At 49.7% G+C, this 26,517-nt stretch overlaps 9 protein-coding genes across 9 annotated transcripts; 4 read left to right on the top strand and 5 right to left on the bottom strand.

Moving 5' to 3' along the window:
* Positions 1-99: 99 nt before the first annotated feature.
* On the bottom strand, positions 100-3,201 carry M437DRAFT_77640 (uncharacterized protein; the record flags this gene model as incomplete). Its single annotated transcript, XM_041026845.1, has 2 exons — positions 100-1,502; positions 1,566-3,201. 2 exons carry the CDS (start codon positions 3,199-3,201, stop codon positions 100-102), a joined length of 3,039 nt encoding a protein of 1,012 aa, XP_040877238.1.
* A 2,314-nt stretch (positions 3,202-5,515) lies between these two features.
* M437DRAFT_55272 (uncharacterized protein) lies at positions 5,516-7,160 on the bottom strand (the record flags this gene model as incomplete). The annotated part of the gene is made up of 3 exons (XM_041022833.1): positions 5,516-6,484; positions 6,534-6,601; positions 6,752-7,160. 3 exons carry the CDS (start codon positions 7,158-7,160, stop codon positions 5,516-5,518), a joined length of 1,446 nt encoding a protein of 481 aa, XP_040877237.1.
* Positions 7,161-9,627: 2,467 nt separating this feature from the next.
* Positions 9,628-10,656, bottom strand: M437DRAFT_87047 (Di-copper centre-containing protein; the record flags this gene model as incomplete). The annotated part of the gene is made up of 2 exons (XM_041028579.1): positions 9,628-9,809; positions 9,870-10,656. The coding sequence occupies 2 exons, from the start codon at positions 10,654-10,656 to the stop codon at positions 9,628-9,630; spliced, it is 969 nt and encodes a 322-aa protein (XP_040877236.1).
* Positions 10,657-13,513: 2,857 nt separating this feature from the next.
* Positions 13,514-15,306, top strand: M437DRAFT_55019 (succinic semialdehyde dehydrogenase; the record flags this gene model as incomplete). The annotated part of the gene is made up of 3 exons (XM_041022786.1): positions 13,514-13,534; positions 13,777-13,864; positions 13,919-15,306. The coding sequence occupies 3 exons, from the start codon at positions 13,514-13,516 to the stop codon at positions 15,304-15,306; spliced, it is 1,497 nt and encodes a 498-aa protein (XP_040877235.1).
* A 441-nt stretch (positions 15,307-15,747) lies between these two features.
* Positions 15,748-16,878, top strand: M437DRAFT_68481 (uncharacterized protein; the record flags this gene model as incomplete). Its single annotated transcript, XM_041025118.1, has 1 exon — positions 15,748-16,878. The coding sequence occupies one exon, from the start codon at positions 15,748-15,750 to the stop codon at positions 16,876-16,878; it is 1,131 nt and encodes a 376-aa protein (XP_040877234.1).
* A 731-nt stretch (positions 16,879-17,609) lies between these two features.
* M437DRAFT_68480 (acetyl-CoA synthetase-like protein) lies at positions 17,610-19,643 on the bottom strand (the record flags this gene model as incomplete). The annotated part of the gene is made up of 3 exons (XM_041025117.1): positions 17,610-18,716; positions 18,770-19,581; positions 19,637-19,643. 3 exons carry the CDS (start codon positions 19,641-19,643, stop codon positions 17,610-17,612), a joined length of 1,926 nt encoding a protein of 641 aa, XP_040877233.1.
* Positions 19,644-20,226: 583 nt separating this feature from the next.
* On the bottom strand, positions 20,227-21,033 carry M437DRAFT_87043 (DUF218 domain protein; the record flags this gene model as incomplete). The annotated part of the gene is made up of 1 exon (XM_041028578.1): positions 20,227-21,033. The coding sequence occupies one exon, from the start codon at positions 21,031-21,033 to the stop codon at positions 20,227-20,229; it is 807 nt and encodes a 268-aa protein (XP_040877232.1).
* Positions 21,034-21,429: 396 nt separating this feature from the next.
* Positions 21,430-23,221, top strand: M437DRAFT_54950 (general amidase-like protein; the record flags this gene model as incomplete). Its single annotated transcript, XM_041022772.1, has 2 exons — positions 21,430-21,711; positions 21,764-23,221. The coding sequence occupies 2 exons, from the start codon at positions 21,430-21,432 to the stop codon at positions 23,219-23,221; spliced, it is 1,740 nt and encodes a 579-aa protein (XP_040877231.1).
* Positions 23,222-24,865: 1,644 nt separating this feature from the next.
* M437DRAFT_55236 (uncharacterized protein) lies at positions 24,866-26,279 on the top strand (the record flags this gene model as incomplete). The annotated part of the gene is made up of 4 exons (XM_041022828.1): positions 24,866-25,052; positions 25,104-25,428; positions 25,479-25,766; positions 25,826-26,279. 4 exons carry the CDS (start codon positions 24,866-24,868, stop codon positions 26,277-26,279), a joined length of 1,254 nt encoding a protein of 417 aa, XP_040877230.1.
* Positions 26,280-26,517: the final 238 nt, after the last annotated feature.

The raw sequence follows: 26,517 nt of genomic DNA, 5'->3' as shown, positions 1-26,517 counted from the left end.
TCTATGACTATCAATGCCTTATCGCTGTACGACGAAACCTGTTCAGAAATTTCATCGCTCTATTTTCTATCCCGCAGGCATAAAAATCGATCCATCAAGTTATGCAAAGTGCTGGCCGCTGACCACTTCACTCATCCTCACAAGCAGTTCAGGGATTCTGAACGGCTTGGTCACCACAGCATCCATACCTGCCTCAAGCGCTTCTCTCATCTGTTCGTCACGAGCATTGGCCGTGACAGCAATAACGGGTACTCGTCGGAGATAGAAACCTTCTTGTTCCAAGTCTCTGATCTTGCGAATGCAGCTGAGACCATCCATGACAGGCATTTCGATGTCAAGTAACACGATGTCGAGTTTTATGCCTGAGGTTGACGACGAAGTGATACTCGTCTTAGATAAGAATTCCAAAGCTTCGAGTCCATGATCAGCGGTGTGGACTGTACAGCCCTGATTTCGTAGCTGTTTGGCGACGAGGCGTTGGTTCAAAGGATTGTCTTCTACGACCAGGACGTGCAAGCCTCGTACTGGAGAAGGTTGGCGGGTGAACTCAAGGTCTCTGTCGTTGAAGGCTTCTGTACGGCTCATACGAGGTCTGTGACCTTTGATGCGAGGCGACCTTGGGGTAGTCATCGGAACAGAAGCTGGTTCTTCGGTGGGCTTTCGACACTTGATGTAGAAGGAAAAGGTTGTCCCAAGTCCTTCGGTGCTGGTAACACCAATGCGACCAGCTTGCAGCTCAATCAGCTCTTTGCTTAGGAATAGACCCAGTCCAGAACCACTGTATTGGCCATACGTCTTTGGCTGAGAAAACCTCTTGAACAGAAGTCTCATTTCGCTCTCTGACAATCCACAGCCAGTATCTTGGACTGCAATGTGCAGGTAAACATCTTGCCCCGAACACGAATCCAAGAAGGCAGCACTGAACTGATCCTGCTCCGTTGAGGGAGTCAACGGGCTGCTAGATCTTCTTGGTGTTGGTGGCATAAAGACGATTTGGTCTGAGGCATTATTCGGCTCAGTAGTAGATGCACCAAGTGAAATGACAATTGATCGTTCTCTACACGATCTCGTGTGGTTGATTGCGTTCGTGAGCAGATTGATGATGATCTGCAAGAGTCTATTGGGGTCTGCCATGACAAACTCTGAGATGTGTTTCGTGTATGTATCCTGGACATCGATAGAAGTAATGATATCGCTTCTCTTCGCCTCTTGGCCATACATCTTCAATGCTCTTTGCACTATATCGACTGGTCGGATCTTCTCCGGCATGATAGTAAGCAATTGCGAATCAAGCTTGCTGACGGTCAGGATGTCGCTGAATATGCCATTCTGATGTTGGGCGCATAGCGCGATCGTATGAGCTGCGTCTTCCAAGCTTTTGAGCTGTGCTGTGGTCATGGATGGCATGCCAGGCTGATTTTTGTGTGTCTGAATAGTGTCCAGAATCTCGTCAGAGCACTGGAAAATGGCGCTGAGAGGATTTCTCATCTCGTGAGAAACCACTGTTGAGTTGGTTAGCAGCAGTCTTTGTGATGTGAGCAATTTTTCTGGATGAGATTACGTACTGTCAAGAAAGTGTTCGGTAGCCGTTTTTGTCTCCAGCGCGTCTTCGAGTCTTTGAGCAAGTAAGGTATCCTTCGCCAGACGATCGCTGATGTCCACAAGCCAACCATGTATCAAATAGACCTCGCCATGCTCATCGAGGTCTGGGAAAGACGTTGCAGACACCCATCGCGAGGTAGGATTGTCAGATAGGTCACGTATCTTGTACTCGATCACAGAGGGTGTCTTTTCAGTCATTAGATGCTGCCACTCCTTGATTGCAACGTCCATATACTCCTCAGATACGGTCTGCAGCCAGGGTAGCTCTAACCCTGCTGTCTTGTCCAGGTCTTCTTTCGTGGTCCCCGTGATTTTCAGGTAAGCATCATTAACCTGGATTGTCCTCTCTTTTGGTGAGTAGAGAAACATTCCAAGTGGCGCGCTCTTAGCAATGCGAAGGAATTTTTCTTCCTTCTTCTTGGCCTTCAGTATCGAGAGTCGAAGTTCGGTTGAGAGTGCCATAGTGGTCTCTTCATATTTTCTTTGGAATTGTTGCTGGTCCTGTGGAAGCGTAATCAGGATGGCCTGCTTGCAAACTGCCTCGTGTATACAATGAACAAAGCGACTCATATGTTCGTTGAATGGTCGTCTTGGGTCGAGTCCTAGGACGACAACAGCTAACGGTTTGCCATCAAGGTTTGCAATTGGAAGTATAGATGCACAACGGACGGTGCCAGAGTCTGCGATCCGGACTGACAACTCATTTGGAAGTGCTGCATCTGACAAGATCGTAATCTCTTTTGTCTCGAGGGCTTCGCGAAAAGCATTCGCAAGACCCGGCGCCCTAGAGCTTCCAGCAATAGAAAGGTCAATGATAGGTTCGAGCACACTTTCTGGTAAGCTCAGAGAACCAGCAAGCTGATATTGCTTTACAAAGTATGATGTTGCAGATTGGAGAGTGTCATCGTGAGGTGTAATGTCAGGTGTCGGCAGACCTTCTGAGCGCACGAAAGATGAATGGTCGAAAGCTGTGTAAATCATGGCGTAAGAGATGTCAGGGGCATTCTTCTCGAGTGCACCTAAGAACTGGGACCACAGTTCGGGCAAACACTCCACCTTCGAGACAGAATCCAGGATGTCTAGACCTTGTGATCGGCGCTGGTCTTGGACAACCAAGTCTGTCACATCAGTAAACTCGCCAACAACACTGTCACAATATCCGTCTGACCCAGGTAAAGGTGAAAGAAAGATGTTCCAGAAAGTCTGCTCCATAGAGCCACTACGTTCAAGGAGCAACTCTTGACGCGTACGTCGTGCACCTCGACCATCATAAGCAGTCAACGACATGTTCCATAGGATCTCGAAGATTGTGTCGACTTGTACATCAGCGAGAGGCGCGCCTAAGCACTGTGGATGGTGTCTTCCGACGACAGCAGCGAACGCTTCGTTGTAGATTATAGCTCTTTGATCGCCAAAGAGGAGAATGCGTGGGTCAGGAGAGTTCATGATTTTGGCGGTGGAGCGTCGCAATTCTAATGACCATGTATCAATAGCACCAAAAGGGGTGTCAGACCAAGAAAAGTGCTTGACAAAATGCAACCAAGGAGAAGTTGAATCAGACAACGTCCAGTCTGCCAACCTCTTTGTGAACTTTGGCATGCTGGGCGAGAGGGGTGTCAATGGTGTTGTAGGTGTTACGAATTGGGACGAGTTGCGCCTCCACTGAGTTGAAATGCTTGCACTTCGACTGGTCGACTTTATTGGGGTCTCGAAGCTGCTTGTGCTGATTGAGCTAGGCAATTTCTCTGTTGACGGACTGCAATAAACTATCGTCCAAGCGTCGCGAAATGGTTTGCTTGACCAGTCTCTTCCAGCATAAAGATAAGGGCCAGTCGGCAATGATTTGAACGCGATGGCTGCAGCCCAGTCGTCAAAAGCTGATGGATGTGTGACATGGTAAACGAATTTGTCAAGAGAGGTATTTCGAAAGACAATCTTAGGCTTGCCAGCTTCGTCTCCGTGCTCAAGAATGAATGTCGGACGGTCGTCTCCCTCTAGCACTTCCAGTAGAGCGCCAGCATCGTGAAGTGCAGCAAGTCGCGAATCTGCGACTGCCATGAGGAGACTCTAAAACTTCGTCGATGCAGCTTGGTACTTTGCTGGATCTGGAAACAGGTTGGGTTTTATCGAGTGTTTACCAGCATGACAGAGGCTGTGTTGTCAGATTCGGTAGGAGCAAGGCAGCAATGTCAGCAAAGCTTTGTTTGTACAGGGAAGAGGCTGCGAGCTCGCGGCAAGTAAAAGCTTTGTAGAATATGTATGTACGCGAGCGATTGCGACGCACAATCGGAGCTAAGAGCGAAGGACGAGACCTTTATTGTTGCAGCTCTAAACACCAAACACTTTATCCCAGGACGATGGCACGCGTCGGATGATCACTAGTGCCGTGAGTGTGGGTGCCAGTTCGCTGGATGGTCACACAAACGAGATTGTGAAGTTACGAGGAACAGAATGTGTCGCTAGCTGCGCATACAGCCATAGTTATCTGGGCAACCAAGCGGCGCTTTTTTCTCTTGAGTCAAGGGTTCACATGGTGCTTCGATCACTTGCAGCCGTCTCATACAAAATCACGATGCTTGAGAGTTGAGGCTGCAGTCGGAGGGGTCTTAATCAAGTGCGCTAACCATATTTGGAATGGTCCTCGGGTGAGACCACTGGCGCAGGTGTTTCCGAAACCCCGAGAGACAGCCGCACTATACCTAGATAGGAGATTGCGGCCTTGACAGCAGGAGAACAATTCCATGCATTTCTATAGCTGAATCTTCTATAGCTCAGAGAACAACGGTTTCAATACTAGAGGACTACATGCACCGGCTCTCATCTCCTCTTGATCGTCAGGAGGTTTTCAACCCATCAAGATGCAAACATATCCCCGAATCGACGATGTAGAAAGAGAGCCGTTCAACATCCCGTCCTCGGTGGACACTCATCAAAGCTAGAACAAAGCTATGCTTGCACGAACTCAGATCTCGTGATACGAAAAAATCAGGGCAAGATTCTACCCCTCGTTCTACATCGAGCGAGCCACCAAGACCATGACTGTTACTCCGATGGCTCGGAAGCTCGGGAGGGTCCTTGTGTCGACAAGATTGTGCAAAGACTGAGTCAGAGCTGGTCTTAGATTCAGCTTTCATGCCAATTCTCGAGCCATCATAGCATTTGGAGAATGTAACAACATGCGTGATCTCGCAGGCCTTCCCGTTTATATCGAAGCTACCATGCATCTTATCATCGATACGATTTGGAGGGGCAAAATTTTGATCTCGGAGCTGGATACGAAAAGCCAAACCAAGCCTTGTCTCCAGCCCGTCGCTCCAGCACGTTCCTGTCCATGCAAATGCTTAGCTATCTGCTAGACCACAATGTTTCGATTGAGAGTCATAAATCATATCTTTCTTACTTTCTTTCTTCCTCTGCCCCTCCTTGCATCCAACCAATCATGCATTTTCTTAGCATCAAGTCGTTCGTTCACAGGTTGAAATCGGCGATGAAAAGTAAGCGATCTCACACGAGTCACATCACAAGCGGCAGTTGTAGAGATCTCGGAAGTTGAAGCGTTCTCTTTGCGTATCATTCCTCAGAAGCTAGGCCGGCATCGTCCTTCGAGCCCATCGTATCGTTCGTTCCCTCGTTTCCATGACATTGTGAGCCATAATAAGAAAAAGTAACCACTTTATGCATCTCCATCATATACCAGTAACCATCAAGCCCATTCGTGCATCAATTCATCTAGCGAAGGCAGTCAGTCTGACTGTCACCGGTAGTGCGATAGCCCACGAACCCTTTTTTTCCCTCATCGTATTTGTCTCGAAACCGATACTTGCATGCGCTCAGATGTCGCTGAGACCGTTCAAAGTGTTGTCATGCAGACAGAGCATGCTCACTGTCCATGGCTGTAAGCGCGGGCGACCAACTAAGCTACCAGGCTGGGCCAGGCCACGATTTCGACAACGCAGAGATATTTTGCGAGGGACTTCTGGCGTAAGGTGGGACGAGCATGGGTACCGGCCAGCTGTACCATGATTCTGTCGAAAACTCCGAAAGCGAACAAGAACAGAATGAATGGGAAGATCGCACAGACGACGAAGAGGCTCCATGATCTGCGCCTTCCTTCTTTGTCTCTTTGTAGCCACACGCTGTCGTTGATCAGGCTGTGTGTGCGGGCATTTTCGATCAGGCGAGGTGATGGTTTGTCTTGCCTCTGCAGCATTAGGTCTTGGTCGTTATTATAGCCAGAGATGTCGAGGGGAATGGTGCTGGCTAGTGACGGAGTGCTAGGTCGAGGATGGATCTTCGGTGAGATCTGAGGTATCGTGCTGTCAGGCCTAGAGATTCTTGGTGCCAGCTTTACGTCGGGAAACAGATTGTACCTGCCGAACGACGTTTCATAAGGCTGGGAAGCCTTTACTCCTCCAAAAACGGAAGTCTCTTCTTCTTGCTGTCCCATTGCAGAGACAGAGTCGTGGTCCGACTCTTCGGCGTGGAAAACGCCCGAACCCAGTTCCGATAAGAACCGCGAGACCGAAGGAAGAGGAGCCCGGTCAAGAATCCGGGTGGGAGGGGTTGGGACCACCTCATCACTCTCGTCCTCGCCCCGGTACGGAGCCGGGTGGTAGACAGGAGGCGGAGGGAGGAGGAGCGAAGGAGCCGGGCCAGGAGCAGGGAGAGAGGGACGTCCAGCCACGAGCTCACGCCGGGCGTCGACAAATGACTGGCGGTCGAGGTCTCCCGCGTGGATGAAGGCGGGGGAGACCTCGGACCGCTCCGACGCAGCATATGCCTCTACGAGGCCCTCGAGAGTGCTGAGAGTGGTCGAGCCACTCAAGCGTCTGTTGCGCTTGCTGGGCGATTGACCGTTCATGACGGTGGAGGAGGGAAGGGTCTACAAAATTTCAGCTACATTGCTCATATACAAGGACCGGATGACTTACGGTGTTGTTGCCTGCGTTGATGCAGGAGGAGCTTTGAAGGAGGTAGAGGTCGAGGAGGGAGGTTGAAGCTACAATAGTGTCAGCTGAGCCCTTGAAACCAATATAGGAGCGCTCATGGAAAAGCATGTGCTCCCAATTGGAGAGGTGTGAAATGATGTGGCTATCAAAATGCAGGATGCAGTTGGTGTGCAATGCATTGACCATTGAGATAGAAAAACAAAACTTACAAGGACTTGATATTGCTGTCAAAGAGGAAGAAGATGCGTGATTGTTCACAGGTAACACTCGACATGTAGAAGTCCGTGCGTTCGCTGACGCCTTTGGAGGTGAAGTATGACCATTGACAGCGTTTTGCTCACTGATCAAACGCATGAGAGAGGCAGTAGTCAATGACGCATGTCCACCAGTGTCATCCGACCGGCCATAGATATCTGTTGCAGGCTCAAGACAATCCAGAAAGCTGGTCTGGCCATCTTCGTCAAAACTCCATCCATAACCAAGACCTTGCTGCAGCTGGTCATGTTTCGGGACCAATTCAGAACAGAACGAAGGACCGCCACGTCCTTCTCGAGTCTCTCGAGCGACTTTGGCTCTTGACATGAATGATAAGCCTTTCCAGAACGACATCTGCAATCGTCGAGCTCGAAATGCCTCTTCAATCGAGTCAGAATGAGTTCAGAACCCCGCCAAACACACAATAAACCACGCCAAACCTTAGCAATTCTTCTGACTGGCAACAAATATCAATTCTTTTCCTCATCGATGGATGCTGAGGAATTTTGTGCTAACTCAAAAGTTTTGCAGGGCTCGATCTATCCTCGGCGATGCCGAATCGGATGAGCAGCTCTGTTGATCTGGCAAAGAGCAAGGACCTTCCGAGATAATACGGCGCCAATACTGGTTGGAGAGGCTTAATTGATCTGATTTTGATCTTGGACTCAAACAGAATCAAAATTTGGCCTTGGCTTATCTGAACAGCTTTCGTCAAGAAAGCAGAACCACCACGAAAACACAATGCTTGGGCTGAACCCTTCGATCCGATCCAGAGAATTTGCTTTGAGACACTGGCGGGACTGAAATCTTTTGTTGCTGATGCTTCGTCCTGGACGGTGTATTTAAGCTTGACTGTCGTCCTTTCGGCAGAATCTCTTTCTCGTCCTGACAGACTGTTCGAACGGATCAGTGTCGCGTAGAACCCGGTTCGGATGAATCAATGGTCCTTCTGCTGTTCCAAGAGAGGCTACCAGGTCCGGTAAGCGTCCTCGAGTGACGTTAGGAAATGCTCCTTTCGATGCCTGAACGGCCTCCGATTATGCTTTTCCAGTGCTCTTGAAGGAGCTTGCTGACTTGATTGGACTCGATGGCCGCTCGTGGCGAGGAATCCTCGATTATTGAAAGGGCAACGTCGATGATTGAACACAATAGCCGGCTGAGGCTTTCTCCAGGAAAGTCAAGCACTTTCAGGAGACAGAGCAGAGGCAACGATAGTGTAGTGTGGTCCAACTCTGGAAATGGCTTTTCTTGATCCGAGGTGGCATTTGATACTGAGAACAGGCTCTGATATGCTTGAAGCTTGGATGTTGTTTAGCTCTTGGGGAAGCTGTCACTCTGTCGCTCCTGCCTTCGGAGCGCTTTCTTCAATTGAACGACTCATAGCACATGACAACTACATTCATGTATTGAAAAGACCCTATCGAGCTGCTTGCCCAGGGAAGCACTTGCCGATTCCATCGTGACTTCACAAGTGACGAGGCTTACAAAGCTCATGTCAGATTTGCTCCCAGTAGTCACTCAAGCTAGACGATACAGATCAAGCTTCGATGAGAGAGGCTTGTCTTCACTCCGTCATCTTTTTCTGCCGCGCTGCAACTTCATTGACACTAGTGATATGCGGTGGTCGAGACTCGAGAGAAGGAGAATCGAGTTCGAGCGATGAAGCCCATCGGTAATACCTCGGCATTTCTTAACCCGGGCAAGCAAACTCACTTTAACTCTCTGCCTCAACGCCTATTGCATCCGAGTGTGCAACATGTACTTGAGAGAGTACTAGATCAGGCGCCGTGTCGAGATTGAATGTCGCCAATCTTACCAGCCTTCGAAACTCTCATCAAGACTCAGAGTTACAGATCTCGATAAAACCTTACTTTTATTGCCGGTTCGTTGCCGAAATCTTGACATGTTTGTTGATGGCTTGCGCGGCCTGCGTTCGTCTACCTAGGATAGCCTTTTCGCGGCCTTTTTCCATCCTATCGTGCATTCAATCGGGCACTAAAGGTTGAGGTATTATCGCATTCGTTGTGGAAGCCCTAGCTAACTACCGCTTGTCAATGCTCGCCAGTGCACTGTCTTCAATTCAGGCCTCCAAATAGATTTTACTTTGGACCGTTTCCCGTATAGAATAAATGGTGAGGTAAAATCCCCAATAGAAAGAAATTAGGCGTCCACAGCTGGAACATGCTCCTGAGGGCGCAGCGGGGAAGTCTCGTATAGCCAACGGAGGCCGCGGAGGCTTTTGACTAGGGGAGCATGGTATAGGGATGCCGCGAATCCCAAATTGAGTAATAGGTAAAAAGGGTTGTGGCGGCCTTGCGAGGACGGGCCATAAATGAGAGTTAGCGTGTGTTGCTGACAACGAGATTGAGAGAGTCGCGTGATGTACTGTAAGCAGAGGGATCTCTGAGCTTGACTCTTGTCAGGAGGAACAATCAAAAATGCCTTGAAGACGATCCAAGTATCTCAACAAGAGATAGGACTTCGGCATCGGAGATGATCCGACAACTGAGACAAGGCCAGTGACATCCATGACTTTGGTAACCTGGTCGCGTGTATTCCATCAGGGATGTCATCCTTTCACTTCCTTGACCTATTACCATCTAGCTCGAGATTACCAGCTTATGCCAAACACATCACCAGAGCCAACACTTGTCATGGACTCCCTTCTTAGCGTCGTGCTGCAACAAACATGGCTGTGTCAGCAACCACAATATACCACAAACACACAATGGCTCACCATTACAACACGCTGAATATGGAAATTAATCTATGATGATCGTAAAACATTATATATGACATTTTGCGCACAAAGAGCAGTGCTTTAAACATATCTATAACAAAGGTCATAACCCTCTGTCGAGGCAACACTCTTGACTGCAATAGAGTTGCCAAATCCATGCAACCTTACGCGTTCGTCTTCAACCAGCATCTCTGCCTTGGGGTGTTGTTGTTGCCACAGCCACCACAGACGATCTACCTGCAATTGGTGCAAGAAAAGAGGATCTGCAAAGAGCGTTAGTTGAAACACTTTGAACACGAGCCTTTGAAAACTTTGTCACGTACCTTGAGGCAGTTCAGGGCTTGAAAGGTCAAAGGGTGCCAAGGAGGTAATACGAGCTTCGAGGACGTGTGCAAAGTCGTCGTAAGTGCCGGCAGACATAATCTCAGACACGAGCGCAGGGTCAAGATGTTGTTTTGTGAGTTTGTCATGGAAAGCGGCTTGCGGTGAGGCTGTCGTAGCTGATGCGGGTTCTCCGAGAGACTCTGGATAGGCAGCAGCAACAGTCCAGTCGAGGTAAGGCATGTCTCCTCTGTACGCGCATTCGTTCCGCAGAGCAGATTCAAGGCTATGCATGAAGAAGCGGTTCCAGGGAAGGTAGTCTGAGGTTTGTGTCGCGTGCCAGCCGGATACGCTGTAGGCAGACAAGAAGTCACCAAGTCTGTTGCCGGTGTTGTCGTTCTTGGAGGGTAGGTCGAGAAGGCAGCGAACAGCACTTCTGTAACGTGCTTGCTCCAGAGGTTTCATGCTTCGCCATTCGCGGCGGAGTGTGAGGTTATCGCATGTGCTTGTTGGTGCCGACTTTGGCAATGATGTACTTGTAGTAACTGGGTTTGTCGACTTGTGTAGTATGTGTTGGGCCTTGTTCAGGCAATCTGGCTTGCTCCAGTTCGAAGAGACTATCGTGGCCACTGTGCCCAGGACGAATAGCAACCACAATAGTAAGAAGACTGGTCGTGCTGGTGGTGGTGATCCTGGACTCTGACTCTCAAGGTCATTGTTCTGAGGTTGCTTCTTCTCGAGCTCTTGCGCTAATTGCTGCTTCTCTGAGAGGATAGTCTGTTGTGACATCTTGACTTGAGGCTCGAATATGACACGAAATGATAGCTAGATATGAGAAAGAGGACGACAGAGTACCAGCCAGAGTATATATTCCAGCAAGCACGTTGTGATGCCGTTAGCAAGATTTGGCGAGGTGCATATATATAGGAAGGTGGCTTTACGACGTTTGGGAAGACTACGAGTTAGCGTTCGAGACTTGTACTGAGATGTTCAACGGTCAGGTCGGTGGTCATCAAATAAGAGCGAGACTTTGATGCACACGCTACCGGGCAGTCGGGCTCAGCTTCCACTTCTTCGCTGCAACGCTGTGAGACCCGAGGTTGACTCGGGAGAGTGAAGTTTCTTTTGATCAAAGTCCAGCTGAGAGTCTGAGAAGGTTCAGCTGGCACGATAGAGGCTTGTCAGCGATCATGAGCCGCCGGCAGCGATCATGATGTGTAGATCTGAAAATCATCCCCGACGAACATGTCCAACGCTTCCCCAACTTCAGTCTCTCCACAGGAACCCCTAAAATCATGCGTGACAAGCATTTCTCAAGCCTGTGTCAATTTTGGCGAAGGATTCCATCTAGCGAAAGCCGCTTGTGAAAAGGAGGTCTGGACTTCCGTGCCAAGGAATTTGGCTGTCAATGGCGGGCTTTCAGTTGGAGAAACCTGCCACGCCGCGCGCTGAAAGAACAGACTTTGGACACGAACTTTGATGCGAAAATGGCGTTTTTTGATGACTGAGAATAGCCAATCTCTGAGTCGCTAGGGCTTCGATGGCTGAACACGTGCAACGGCTCAAGGAAAGACAGTCTTATCCGAACAAATCATCTGAGACCAGATCAAGCTCTTCTCACCGAGATGCAATTGCGACATTGTCGCAGACCGCGGACAACGGCGGATGAAGAGCAGGCCCTCTTCCAGGGCCAATTTGTTCAGCCAGGCGCATCTCTTGACGTCGTGCGCTCTAATCTCCCACCATGGCTTTTCGATAATGATGTCGCGATTTCAGATCATTGCTTGGCATGGATGGCCTATTTCCGCTCCACTCGAGTTGTCGATACAGACTAGTCTCTGCATCTGCAATACCCATCCGAATGCCGCCGCTGATGCTTCTCTTCATGACAACATTGTAAGATAAGGAACTTATTATCTACCGATGGTAGTCTTTGAGCAAGAACGGGTAAGGTTTTTGCCTCTCGAAGAAAAGAAAGAAGGCAGTCTAGCTGTTGCATGCACTCCTCATGTGAAGGAACTATTGGAATCATGCATCTCTAGGTGACCATCGGTGCGCCTCCATGCCGACAACGTGTTTTGAGAAAGGTTCTCTGACAGGACAGTTCAAATTGCTTGGAAGTTATGATGAGGCAGATTGGGATATTGATCTTCGAAGATCAGCATTCAACCCCTTCGATTTGGGATAACAACTATTTTACTGCATGACCAATCTCAAACGGTTGCACTTCATGTATGGCGTTTACCGCGCGGTAAACCATGTGAAGCGCCCCTACCAGCAGGCGGTGATACCAGCGATCGCTATTCCTATCAGCTTTGCCAATAACCAACACAGAGTACTTGACCAGACATGCACTTCGATTAGTCGGTAGATCAGTTTATAAGACAACGCATAGCAAGAGGTTAGCATCATCTCTCCATTGTTTACCCGGCTGCACCGCGATCTTCTGACCGGTACGATACTCTTGAAGAGTTGCCATGTCGCTATCGTGGTTGTCATTACCATTTTCATGATCGCCAAGGACTGCAGTGGCTACGAACTCACCCTCAACGCAGGGCCATGGGTGAATTTCTTTCAAGGACAAGGATGTGCATCTTCTATTTGGCCATGCAGCTGTCCAGCAGCAGCGAGAAGCTGTCCAAAGGCGAATATATGCCAGTTCGTCCTACCGCAGCAACTCCAGAATCGTTACATCTTGACACAGTATGAAGGAACGAACACCTCGATGCAAGACCATCCCGGTGTCCCAAATGCTATCACAGGTAGCTGTAGAAATGCACAATCTTCTCGCAAAGAATGCGGTGTCTACAGGGATGTCTCATAAAAGGCTATCTCGATGGCCAGAATCACATCTGCATTGTGATTGTGCGTTTCAACAGAATACAACAACACTTCTACCCGTGTCGGGAGAGGAATCAATCACAGGATTGTGCGGGTCTTTAGAGAGAGGATGAGATGGAACAGATCTTTCCCCGCGTCCTGAAGGTCATAGGCGGTTGTAGAAATGCACGATAGTTTCGCAAGGAATGTGATTCCCACAGGGATGCTGCAATAAAGGCATCTCTGTGGCCAGAATCGCATTTCAGTGCAACTGTGCATTTCGACAGCTTATGACAATCCGTGTACTCGTGATGAAGAAATAGTCACTCGCACGAGGAGGTTGGAATGTGAAGGCCGACGAAGGAGTGGGGTGCGGGTCCATGAGAGGAAAGTGTAAACGACAGCTTTTTACACATAGAAGCCCGTCACCGAAGCTGGCCTATCGATATACCCAATGCGACGTACGTGGTTTCTCTGAGTCAATATTTGTGACAGTGACTCAAGACTTCCCCGTAGGAGGCCACATCTCGTTCTCATTCTTGTTCAAAACACAACAAGATCCTCGTTCGAAAGGAACAGCTTGACAGAATCGCAACCACGACCTCCCGAGTCGGCGAGCTTTCCCCGCATCTGACCGCGTGTATCGTCATCGTCAATTGAGTCCGCCTATCGACTTGCCGAGGACTTTTTGTAATCCAGCAGTTTGAGCAACCTTCTGCCCGAACCTGCCATGTCTTTCATCTCTCGCATTGTTGCAAAGCCTGCGCTCAGGTCATCATTCCAACCAGTCACACGCATCAACATAACCTCGAGATCATACGCCGCTATGGGACACAGTGTACCGCCCGTGAGTCGCTCGACTGCTCCCTCTCCGAAACACGGTCACAATGTGGCTGTAAAAATGCACGATTCATCAGGAATCAGAGCGGTATCCACTGAGATAATTCCTCATGGTGGTCTCTCAGTGGACACGTCTGTGTTTCTTGATAGTACTGTGCCTTTTTATGGTGTACATTTGGCCCTCTGCTACACGGAGAGGCAGGAGCCCGCCCCGATCTTTCGAAGCCCAAATGCTGATAGGACTCATAGCTCAACGACCCATCGCTGTTCAAGCAACAGGCCTTCATCAACGGCAAATGGGTCGACGCAAAGTCGGGCCAGACTTTTGACGTCCATGGTGAGACACCACAGCGCGAGTGAGAGCTCAAGGCTTCATGCTAAGCACACCCAGACCCTGCTACACACAAGCCTATTGGCAAGATGCCCGAAATGAACAAGGAAGACGCCCAGCTCGCCATCGACGCCGCCGCCGCCGCTTTCCCAAAGTTCCGCAAGACGACCGCAAGAGAAAGAGCAAAGATGTTGCGCAAGTGGTACGACTTGATGGTTGAGAACGCCGAAGACATTGCAAGACTCATCACATGGGAGAACGGAAAGCCCATGGCCGACGCAAAAGGCGAGGCCGCATATGCTGCCAACTTCTTCGAGTGGTTCAGCGAGGAGGCTCCCAGAGCATACGGAGACACCATCTCTGCTACCGTTGCTGGTAACAGGGTCTTCACCCTCAAGGAACCCGTCGGTGTCTGCGGCCTAATCACTCCTTGGAACTTCCCTGCCGCCATGATTACCAGAAAGATCGGTCCTGCCCTGGCAGCTGGTTGTACCGTTGTTGCAAAATCTCCTGGCGAGACTCCTTTCACCGCCGCTGCTCTGGCTGAGCTCTCTGTCCGTGCCGGTATTCCCCCAGGTGTCGTCAACATCATTACAGCTATGAAGAACACCCCTGAGGTTGGAGAGGCCATCACATCATCTGACATTGTCAAGAAGGTCTCCTTCACAGGTAGCACTGGAGTTGGCAAGCTTCTCATGAAGCAATCTGCAGACACTCTCAAGAAGTTGTCCTTCGAGCTCGGCGGAAACGCTCCCTTCATCGTCTTCGACGACGCTGATCTCGAGACTGCCGTAAACGGTGCCATCGCTTCCAAGTTCCGCTCATCTGGCCAGACATGTGTTTGTGCCAACCGTCTTTACATTCAGAGAGGCATCTACGACAAGTTTGCTGAAGCTTTCACCGAGAAGGTCAAGAACTTTAAGGTTGGCCATGGATACGATGAGGGTGTGACTCACGGTCCTCTGATCCACGACCGCGCTGTCAGCAAGGTCGAGGCACACGTCAAGGATGCTGTCAAGCAGGGTGGTAAGGTTCTCGTTGGTGGTCAGAAGCTTCCTGACCTTGGCGACAACTTCTTCCAGCCTACAGTTATTCGCGACATGACTGCTGACATGGCGCTGGCCCATGAGGAAACCTTTGGACCTGTCGCTGGCCTGTTCCCCTTCGACACTGAAGCTGAGGTTGTCAAGCTCGCCAACGACACCGAAGTCGGTCTTGCTGGATACTTCTTCTCACGCGATATCCAACGTGTATACAGAGTGGCAGAGGCTCTCGAGGTCGGTATGGTCGGTGTGAACACTGGTCTCATCAGTGACCCTGCTGCACCATTTGGCGGTGTTAAGCAATCAGGTTTCGGTCGCGAGGGCTCGAAGATCGGTATTGATGAGTACATGGTCACCAAGATGGTTACTCTCGGTGGCATGGGACAGCCACTTCAAGGCGAGTAGGTTATGTTACGATAAGTTCGGGTTAACGACCACATGTATAATACAGCCACAGCTGAACGGCCAAAACTTGTTTTCATATTCAGAGTCACTCGGTCTTGCCGTGACATTCAGCGGCAGATAGAATCGCTGAATTTACACGGAGGCTCGCATATCACTTTCACTATCAGCTTTGTTCAGTTGAAACAGTGAGATACCGCTATTTCTTGACTCTGACACTAACATTATCTGCCTTCCGATCGTCCACGCTTTTTTGTTCTCGTCATTCCTCCTCCGCCAACTTCTTCTTCATCATCAGAACGTACCACTTGCTCCTAGTGCTTGAAGGGCCTTCCAGTCAGTGGGAGTACTTGGTTGTCTTTCTGACCTGGCCTGCGACTTCTTTTACAGACCTTTTGGATAAGTCGCATTGGCCTCTCGCATTGCAGATCCGACACGCACAAGATGTTATCGAATCGTTCGTTGCGAAGTGCAGAGCAGCGAAGCCTAGCCTTGACAGATGGCCGCAAATCAGAACTGGAACGCGAGTACTGCATACAATTGGTCGAAGGCTACCTGAGCTCGAACAAAGCATGCATAAACCCCTTCCGCAAACCACTTGACCCTAAGGCAGATGGCGTTGTTGACCCTGCTCGAAAGTTCAAAAGTCCAATGAGTCTGGAAACTGTCTTGGAAAAGCTGAAATCCAACCAGATGGTTCGTTGCGCTGAGGCCGAAAGGCGTATCAGAAACATGATCAATTTTTGCTTCAAGTCCTATCCGAAAATTAGCGAGACCTATCAACACGCTTCTTATTTCGAGGACGCTTTCAACAAGGATTGGGCCGAAAGAGACAATTGGATCATGGAACAGGCTAGAAGAGAACAACAATCGCCCAAGCCTGCCGAATCGTCCGAATCGCCCGAGAACAACGATGCGGTCGACGCCACTGTGGGAAATGCGCACGAGAGATCCGATGAGACGAATTCGAGCACCGAGGAGACAGGTTCCGTCTATGAGGACAGCCAGGACGAGTCATCCAATGATGATATAATGAAAGACATCAATCAATCCGACGCAGACAATCCTGAAGAAGACGAATCTTCCGACGACGAACCTCCGAGAAGACCCAAGCCCTATGCCGTGCAAGCAGATGATCTGGACGAGGACGCTGGACTCAAAAAACCTGTACTCAAGAACAGAGCTCGAAAGTCGAGGATTCCAAGACAGCCTTCTAGCCGCAGTACTGCTGCGAGCTTTCTCAATACCGACAACAAAAGACTTCTGGACACCGATTCAGCAAGTGAAAAATCAACTCCTTCCTCCCCTCAACAGCAAGATGCTGTGCTCGAACAACCGGCCGAAGGACAAACCACAACCTCTACCCAAGACCACGCATGGTCAGCCGAACAAGGACCAGCCAAAAGACCTCGTCTAGATCCAAGTATCGAATCTCTTTTCGAGTCTCCGCCCCAAACCCCGAGCCAGCAGCCACCTACTCAACCAGCAACTCAGCAACCGGCCGATGAGCCCAACCGACTCACTCCAGAAGAAGCAAGGTACGTTTTAGCCAAGTGTGAATTCGGCCATGATTGAACACGATTGTGGTTGCATTTGGCCATTTTAAACTCGGACATGTCAAATGCTGTCACGTCAAATTCGACCATGTTCAAAATCGGCCTGTTCACAATCGATCATGATTGCATTAGGCCTGCTCAAAATTGGTCATGTTTGGATTCAGCCTGTCGAAAATCGGTCACTTATGAATTCGGCCATGTTAAGATCATGTAGATTCGACCATGATCAAATTCGGCCTTGACCAGAGATGTTTTACAAACCTTTACTAACAAGTCTCTACAGTATTTTGGAACGTCTTCGCCCCATTCTCTCAGACACCGTCACCAAAGAAATCGCCTCCTTGACCACCCGCATAACCGCAGATGCCGAAGGAGAATTAAACGAATACCTCTACATCTGGTACCTATTACGCTGCAACGAGCAAGAGGCCGCATTTGAAAAGGTCTGGAAAGCAAAAGCCATGGACAAGGTTTGCCGCATTCCTATAACTTTGGCTGTGGAGGAGCAGGTTCGGCTCGCTCTTGCAGAGACTGTTGTGGAGCAGAAGGAAAGGTTCAAGGAGGAGTTGGATAGGGATGCTGCTGCTTTCTCAATGTTGTTGAGCAGAAGTAATGAAGGCCCGAGCAATGCATAGAGAATCCAATTATGGAGATAGTCAAGCAAAAAATGCTCGAGCAGCTTCGAAAATGAAACGAGCAGCAATATCTCACCAACCTCCCATATATACAATGGCATTACAGAATTATATCTCAAAGCTTAACACCACCTCCAACGATATTCTCCCAATCCCTCTTTCCAAACTCCTCGTAGGCTTCCGCACCAACAGGTAGCCAGAACAATGCATCCTCGCCCGTCTTGCTTGGATCCACACCTTGCTCTCTCAATCCATACTTGGTGTACTTAGAAGTAGCCGTGACCTCAAACTCCTTGACCACTCTCAAGAACAGCGGAACTGCAAATCTGGGCATCTTCTCTCGAGCATGTGCGGCAAGCTCTTGCAAGACTTGGGAGGATGGGGCTGATCTGAGCATGACAGCTGCACAGCCAGCGCGTCCGTCATGGTTAGGGAGTGCCACACCGTAGACGTTGATCTCGCCGACGTGAGGTGATGTAGAAAGGGCTTCGGCGACTTCATTCGTGCTGACGTTTTCAGACTTCCAGCGATAAGTATCTCCGATTCTATCCACAAAGAAAAGTCGACCCTCGGAGTCTTTGCGCAACAAGTCGCCGGTACGATACCATGCATCTCCCTTCTTGAAGACATCGCGCAGGATTTTGGAATTAGAAGCTTTCTGGTTGCCGTAATAACCCAAGAAACTCTCTTTGATGTTGTTAGGATCCATCGCATTAATGAACTCGCCCGCTTCCCCTGGCGAAACCCTCTCGCAGAAGTTTGAAGAGTTGCGGTAGGGCTCTCCGCTCTCGACATTGTGTTTGACGATTGCGGATTGGCTGCCCAAGAGAGTGGATATGGCTGTTCCTGCTCTGCCTACAGCGCCAAGACCATAGTTGTTCTTACTTTTGATGAAAGTGCCGCCAGGAGCTTCGGTAGCGGCATAGAACTCTGCAATCTCGAGAATGTTAAAGCGTTCCTTGAATTTCAGCCATACGTCTGGACGTAGACCGTTGCCAAAGGCCAAGCGGATAGTGTGAGACTGGTCAAAAGGAGAAGGGGGTGTGCTCAGGAGATATCGGCACATCTCGCCAATGTACTGCATCATTGTTGCTTTGGAAGCAGTGGCTGAGGCGAAGAAAGTCTTGGGCGAGAAATGGTGAGAAAGAATTGTTGTTGCGCCTACATGCAGGACAATGGAGACGTTGAGAAGGGTCGCGGAACTGTGGTAGAGGGGCATGGCCTAGATGGTTGTTAGTATCGCCAAGTCTGAGTGGTATATGCAAATTCACTTACAGTGTAGTATCGGTCTGTAGACTTGATGCCCATCCAGGTACCGACGGTCTTGGGAGACAGCAGGAACTTCCTCCAAGGCACTACAGCAGGTTTGGGCAGTCCGGTGGTTCCAGAGGTGAAAATGAGGACTGCTGTGTCCCACATCTGTTGACCTCCCCGCTCTTCGTCAGGCACTCTTAAACCCTTGAGCGCAACGATCCTGCTCTCAATGATCTCGTCCAGCACAACAGACACAACTGAACTTCCGAGCTCTTGTCTGACTTCGTCGGTCAACGCCTCTTTGATTGCGGGATCCACGATCAAGAGCTTCGCCTCACAAGCCTTGACACAATGCAACAAGGCCTTTCCTCTAAGGTTTGTGTTGATGAAGGCAGCCTTCGCACCCAACGACCAGATTGCAAACCACAAATAGATGAATTGAGGTTTGTTGGTACAGTCAATGGCGACCATATCACCCTTGTTGACACCATGCTCTTGCTTCAACCATGCAGCAAACTTCAAGACAGTCTCATAAACATGTTTGTAACTCAGTTCTGTTGCTTGCAAGCCCTTCAGATCTGCTGGGGTAGAGACGTCTTTGGGGACGTGAGGTGGGACGGCGAGGAAAGAGCGGTCGTGTGCCTTTGGATCTAGGGCGTGCTTTTCGAGCTCGTAGAAGAGATTGACGCGGTCATTCTTGACGCAGTTTTTGGCGTAGAGTCCGCCGAGGGTTGTTGCCTTCAACAGGGCATAGTCATTTGGCCAGCTGGTTTTGGCACGGAGGTAGGCGAGGGATGCGACTGCCGCTGGGGCTGCGAGGGTCCATGGTATGGCTGGAGAGGAGGTTAGCAAGACGCAATAGCCATTGGTCTCAAAGACCCGATGTACCAGCCATATCTACGAGTTTGTTTCCTGAAGCTCACTGTTGCTAAGCTTTCCAAAGCTTGAGGAGTCCAAGCTGGTCACAGAATAGGACGATGTGGTAGAGGGAAATGAGGATGAGCAAGCAGAGAAAGACTAGTCAACTACGACCACCTACCTGAGGCTGCCTCCACGGAGGGGCTAAATCGACCATCACGCGCATCCTTTGGGAGTGCCTCTTCCGTAACGGCACTCCTCTGGCCAAGAGATGTTCATGGTCGTTCCCATAGTATTTCCCGTCTGAGAAGTGGCGCTCGTGACGTTTGGGAGGGGCACGTCGAATAACAAGCCGAGGTTCGGCTGCAATGTCCTCAAATTTTGCTATGCATTATCCAATTCTTGACTGCTGGCCAACTGATACAACTTCTGTTTTGAGAAAGTGGTCGGGAAATGGTCAAGGAAAGAGCCTTTGATTGAATGTCATACTGGCTAGACATGCATCAAATCTTGCCCAAGGTCACACGGCATTTGTTGTCCGGGATGCATCTCTGACATGCAGCTCTGACCGCCAATTGTATCCCGTGTACTTTGTCTATCATTCCGCACGGCATTAATTACTATCTCTTCGCCTGGACAGACTTCTCCAGTCGCGCATACGCCTCCAACACTGCGTCAGGCACATCGACATGCCCGATGAAGCCTTTTCCTCTTGGTCCATAGCCCGTCTCGTCGTCCTTCAATCTGACAATTTCTCCCAAGATCAACCCCAAAAATCTATCCATGTCCCATAATTCACCTTCCGTGACGCCTTCTCCCTCCTCGAACCTCAATGTTCCTTCCTGCTCTGTAACTTTAGGCACGAAAGTAGGACACGCCTCAAACACCACCTCATCGCCTTCAAATGCCTTTTCAAACGACATTTTCGTCCTCAGACTCATGGTCGGATCTTGAATGATCAAAACATTGCTTCCAGATGCCAGTAGTAGGCCGTGCTTCTGCAACAACTTCTTCGTCTCTGTAGCATTGGCACCACAATTGGTGCTTTTATCCTCCACCAGCACCTTCACACCAGAGTCTCGGACCTTGTCTCCAGAGAAGCAGGCATCGAGGATCTTCTCCATTACTTGGGCTTCTGGCAGCCCGTTGATTTGTTTAGCGAGATGAGCATAGCGAGGGTTCTTTGCCACTGCGCTGTAAAGGTGTGGCGTTGAGTGTCCTATGCCACCGCAGAGGACTACTGTAGATGTGAGGTCTGAACCTCTTTGTTGGAGAGCATGGAAGAGTGTTTCTGCGCAGTGGAAGATGGCGCTGACGCAAAGCACGATGGTGTCGTAATGTTGAGTTTCTTTTGCATCGGAGGTGAGTCGTACTTGCTCGTGAGAGACAAAAGTCGAGATCTTGTTCACGTCTTCTGCAAGTGTCATTTTGGTAAGTATCCGTGGTGTGTACAACGCGATCGAATGGTGGTTGTCAACTCGAGGATGTTGGCAGGTATGGAAACGTCACTAGAGTGGAGCTGGAAAATTGTTGAACAGCAAGACATGTTCATTGATTTGACAGTACCTGGATACTCTCAGATATCTGGAAAACATCTCCATCTACGAGGTACCACGTGCTGTGCAGAAGAAAAGATGGTACACGTTCAAGCAGAGCATAGTGGTGAAAAAATACGGCCAGGGTGGCATGCTTGACCATGAAACAGAAGCCTCGCTGCCTCGGCATCTCAACTCCCCGCATTACCGAGTCTCTCATCAATGAAGATCTACAACTCGTGTGACTTGCCGAACTTTTGTATTTGTATTCTCTAAAGCCAATCGAAGATGTCATCAGCAGAAGCTCCTTGGCAATCAATTGCTCGTCGCAAGCAGCAAGAGCAACTGGATTCCATACCCAAAGACTGGATCCTCAAAACTCGACCAGCGGCTAATCGCAACAATGTGCTGGCCATCCCTCGAGAATGTGGCCTTCTGAGCGCTCAGGAGATTGAGATCACAGAAAGATATGATGCCACTGCGTTGGTAAAAGAGCTAGCAGCAAAGAGGTTGAAGAGTGTGGATGTTGTTACTGCATTCTGTAAACGAGCAGCTATTGCCCAGCAATTGGTAAACCTCTATTGATACTCAACACAAGAGAGTCACGCTGATCAAGAGACAGACAAAATGCCTGACTGAAATCATGTTCGACGAAGCGATCGCCAGGGCAAAGCAATTGGATGACCACCTCGCCAGAAGCGGCAAGCCTATGGGCCCTCTGCACGGCTTGCCTATATCAGTCAAGGACTCTTTCAAGGTCATTGGCAAAGATGCATCTATTGGCTATGCGTCTTTGTGCTTCAAACCTGCCGAGTCTAACTCAGCATTGGTCGAAATGCTTCTACAAGCAGGAGCCGTCATCCATTGCAAGACGAACATCCCTCTCACGTTGCAAGCATTGGACTCTCACAACAACGTCTTCGGCCGCGTGCTCAACCCTGCGAATCTGAACCTCACCGCTGGAGGTAGTTCAGGTGGAGAAGGAGCCTTGATCGCGATGCGTGGCAGTGTCCTAGGCGCGGCCACCGATGTGGGAGGTAGCATCCGCATCCCAGCTATGTGTAACGGACTTGTAGGCGTAAAGCCCAGTCATGGCCGCATACCTTATGCTGGACAGGAAAGTGGCGGCATTCCCGGCACCGAGACCCTTAGTATCAGAGCTGTTGCTGGTCCGATTGCTCATAGCGTTAGAGACTGCGAGCTGTTCTTCAGAGTTATCGGAGATCTGGAGCCGTGGACTTTCGATCCCGAGTGTGTTGCGCAAACCTGGGAACAGCAGGTTGTGCGCAGTGCTCTAAGAACGCCATCGCTATCTGATCACATGAGAAGGCTGAGAATAGGCATTGTGACAACCGATGGCATTACGACCCCTCTTCCACCTGTTCAGGCAGTTTTGGAAGAAATTCGTACTACGTTGAAGAGCAATGCTGCCATCGAAGTTGTGGAGTTGGACATTACCTCCTTGCTCTCGCAATGTCAGTCACTGGCCAACGGCTTGTTCGGAGTCGATGGTGCCAATACAGCCTTCGATCTTCTGGAGGCCACCTCTGAACCGATCTCACCGTGGCTCAAGTCTCGCCTGCGTCGCAAGAAGAATCTCACAGCGGAGAAGATACGCGATCTTCAAGCACGACGAAACGAGTTGCAAACACGCTTCCTCGATATTTGGAAAGCAGATGGCGGTTATTGGAAGAACGCAACAGGAAGCGCCAGCAGTCTGGATGTTTTCATCTGTCCAGTAGCGCCCCATCCAACCCCAAAGATTGATACCTGGAACACCGTCTCGTACACCTCCTCGTTCAACTTACTCGACTATCCAGCGGCAACTTTGCCTATCCGTCCCATCCGAGTGACAGATCTCAACACTAAGATGACCGATCAAGCTTCGGCACCGAGTGGCTGGGAGAAGTACAACCGCAAGCTCTGGGACGGCAATCGTAGTGAGTTCCTCGGCGGCACTTTGTGTGTGCAGGTGGTATCTCAGGCAAAGCAGGAGCGGGTATTGTTACAAGCGTTGTCGAAGTTGCAAGAGTCGCTTGCAGGGCTAAAGGAAGACAAGGCGGTGAAGCCAAGACTGTAAATGTGAGCGGTAGACAGCGGGTATGCGTAGCGCCATCATTGACGCGGAGAACAAAAGACAAGTGTACGTTCGACGGCTCGTTACAGTGGAGGAGCGGCATATCACAGCAATTATGCGCACGTCTGTGTGGGAGATGCATGTCAGTCGGTGCCTCTCATGCAGTCGCGGCTTCAGATAGAACGCATCGTGGTGCAACGTGGAAGTCTCGATCCTCCGTGCATGCTTCAAGACTTCTGCTGACAGCGCAACCGAGCACAACAAACCCCTCTGTATCTTTGAGCATGCATGCAGAAGGTGAGGTGTCTTCAGGAAGCAAGCTTTGTTTTATCAACACGATGGAAACATTGACAGACCCTATTTAATTTAGGGCCATGTCGTTTTCTCTCCACTTTTGATTTGACAGCGCCCAAGCTTTTTGACACTTCTGCTGCACGTCGCCTTTTTGAGAAGGAGATGACTCGTTCCTGTCGCTGCGACTTTCCGTTCTAGAGAGCGGTCACTTGCATGACTTCGACATGTCTTTGAACTCGAGTCTCTGAATAAACCTCCACCGCCGAAAGACAACCTGTTTCAACCTAACTATGCTTGCAAGCAAGCCCACGATAATTGATGCGACCTCTTCATCGTTACCTGGCTCCCACAATCCGATAAGTCTTTTGCCGACCTGCACGTCTGACATCCGTATCGAACATTGCGATTACGAATTTACGATATTGTCGTCCCACAGGCGGGGTTCATGCCTCGCGCGGGAATCGGAATTACTCAGACGGCGCCATGTGTCCACAATGCACATCATGCAAGTAACAGGTGAAGAAAGACCACTCAACGGCTGTGCTTGCTCGCTATCATCGAGAACAGTTCGCACGTCTGCTTGTGCAACCAATAGCCGAGACTCGACCGTTATAATCGCTCAAGCTCGTGGCTATCACTCTCTTTAACGGCTATACCAGATCTCCAGAGAGCTAAGAAAGAAACACAGCCACCGACGAGTGTCAGCTTGGGCACCGACAAGTTGGCACTTGATAGCCGCTCAGCCTACCACGCTGCGCCAGAAGAGTTGCTACGCCGCTAGATCAGGGGTCAGTGAGATCGTGTCGCCTCGATCCCGGGTCCGGACCTTCTCATCACTTCAGAGTACTTCCAGCGTGCCTGAAGGCATGCACCATGCAAGCTTCAATCACACCCTACCAAGAGAAAAATCGTTAATCAATTATTACGCACCGGCCCGCGACGGCGCTAAATAGCATTTGGCTATCTACGATCATTAACAGGGACGCCGCCAAATAGAGAGATGGTGCAATTTATCCAAGAACAACGATCGACACCCACACACCTTCGGCCAAATGCCAACAAAAAGCCATGCGAAAACTGCATGCATTGGCTTGCCTTCCCAGACGAGTTGGATCGTCCATTGACAAAGAAGATTAAGCTAAGTCGCACCGCATCAAAGAACTAATGACGCGTGGTGTGGAATGTTGGGGCTCTTCTCAGCTCAGAAGACGAGGCTTTTGCCCTCCAGTCTCTTTGTTCATAACTCCGACTCTCTTTCTATCCCACCCATGGGGTGACGACTCTCTTTTGAAATCTTGTTGCCCCAGATAGAGGTCCCAATTGACTTGACCTTGTTGCCACTCGACCATAAAGATGGCTTCGAACCTCACACCAGCAACACAAGCCCCGGATGGTCGAGTGAGCAACCTCATCAACCCCACTGGTGTTGGGTACCGCATCACCATCACCAACATTGTCTGTATAGTTCTCTTCATGATTGTAGTAGTTGTCCGTTTGATTACTCGGATATTCCTCAATAGATCATTTGGTCACGATGACTGTAAGCGTACACCTGCTACTCGGTGGGACAGAATACTGATATGGGATTCAGCACTCATTCTTTTTGCTACTGCGTCATTCTTGGCCATCATGGGCGTCTTCCAATGGATGGTGTCACTAGGACTAGGAAAACATCTCTGGGACGTACCATTGGAGAACTACTCGCCCAATTTTCTCCGCGCCTGGCTCACGGTAGCTGTACTATACTCAGCATGCATGCTCACCATGAAACTGTCCGTCCTCATGCTATACCGTCGTCTCTTCCCTATCCAGAACTTTCGTATTCAGTGGTGGTGTGCATTCTTTTTTGTCAATGCTTACAGCGTGATGTTCATTTTTGCATCGCTATTCTCTTGCTCTCCGGTCTCAGCAGCATGGTACGTACTAAACTTAGATGTTTCACTCTTCTTGAACTGACAGACCACAGGGATATTACTGTATCAGAGCACAAATGCATCAACAGAACAGCGTTGTATATCGCCTACACTGTTATGAACAGCATCAGTACATGGTGGATTCTACTAATGCCCATGCCGATTGTCTGGAGTCTTGCCTTGAAGAACGACCAAAAATACCTTCTTACCTCTCTCTTTGCCCTTGGATCATTACCTTGCGTAACAAGTATAGCTAGACTAAAGGTCCTTGTCGATTGGCTTCATCATGGTGCTAATGACAACGACATCACTTACACATTATGGGATATAGTCCTCTGGACGTAAGCTTCACCGTCTCTCCACTATGACTGAGCACACATGCTAACAATGAACCAACCAGCCAACTCGAACTCACCGTCTGCATGATCTGCGCCTGCGGCCCTACCCTCCGCACCTTCATAGACCGTCAAATCAAAATCGTCAAAACAATAACCAGCGAACGCAGCTGGAGCAAATCCTGGATGTCACGCAGCTGGAGCAAGAGCTGGGGAAGCAGTTCCACACGCTCACGATCCCATTCCCACTCCCACGGCAACTCATCCTACGCCACTGATACCACACTCGCAAAGTCTTCACGTCTGGGCTCTGACGCAAGTCACCTGCCAAACTTCATCGAGATGCTGCAAGGCAGGGGTACGAAAAACAAGGCTTTGATAACGAGTCGTGATGTTGGTGCTGATACGGCGAGTATGGAGCATATTGTGGACGAAGAGGAGTTTCATGTTAAGCCTGACCAAGAAGGGATTATGGTACATACGTCTTATCAGGTCAGGACGGTGAGAGAGGATGTGTAAAGCCAGAACCCTATCTCCTCCTACTCCTTTGCTGCCGTATTCTTTCTGGTTCGGCTTGTTATTTTTCTTATGATACCTTGTTCTGCTATCAGAACCACCTTTCGGACATTTGTTCTATTGTTGTTGTTGAGGGATTGTATGTGGTGTGAATATTGAATGGACTGGCTCTTCATCGTCTCCCTGTTTGCAGTATACTTTATCGACATAGATATAACTCGACAATGTAGATAGAGGAAAG

The sequence above is a fragment of the Aureobasidium melanogenum genome (genome assembly GCF_000721775.1).
Source record: "Aureobasidium melanogenum CBS 110374 unplaced genomic scaffold scaffold_21, whole genome shotgun sequence".
NCBI lineage: Eukaryota > Fungi > Ascomycota > Dothideomycetes > Dothideales > Saccotheciaceae > Aureobasidium > Aureobasidium melanogenum.
The sequence above is the reverse complement of the archived record's forward strand: the minus strand, read 5'-3'. Positions and strand labels throughout refer to the sequence as shown.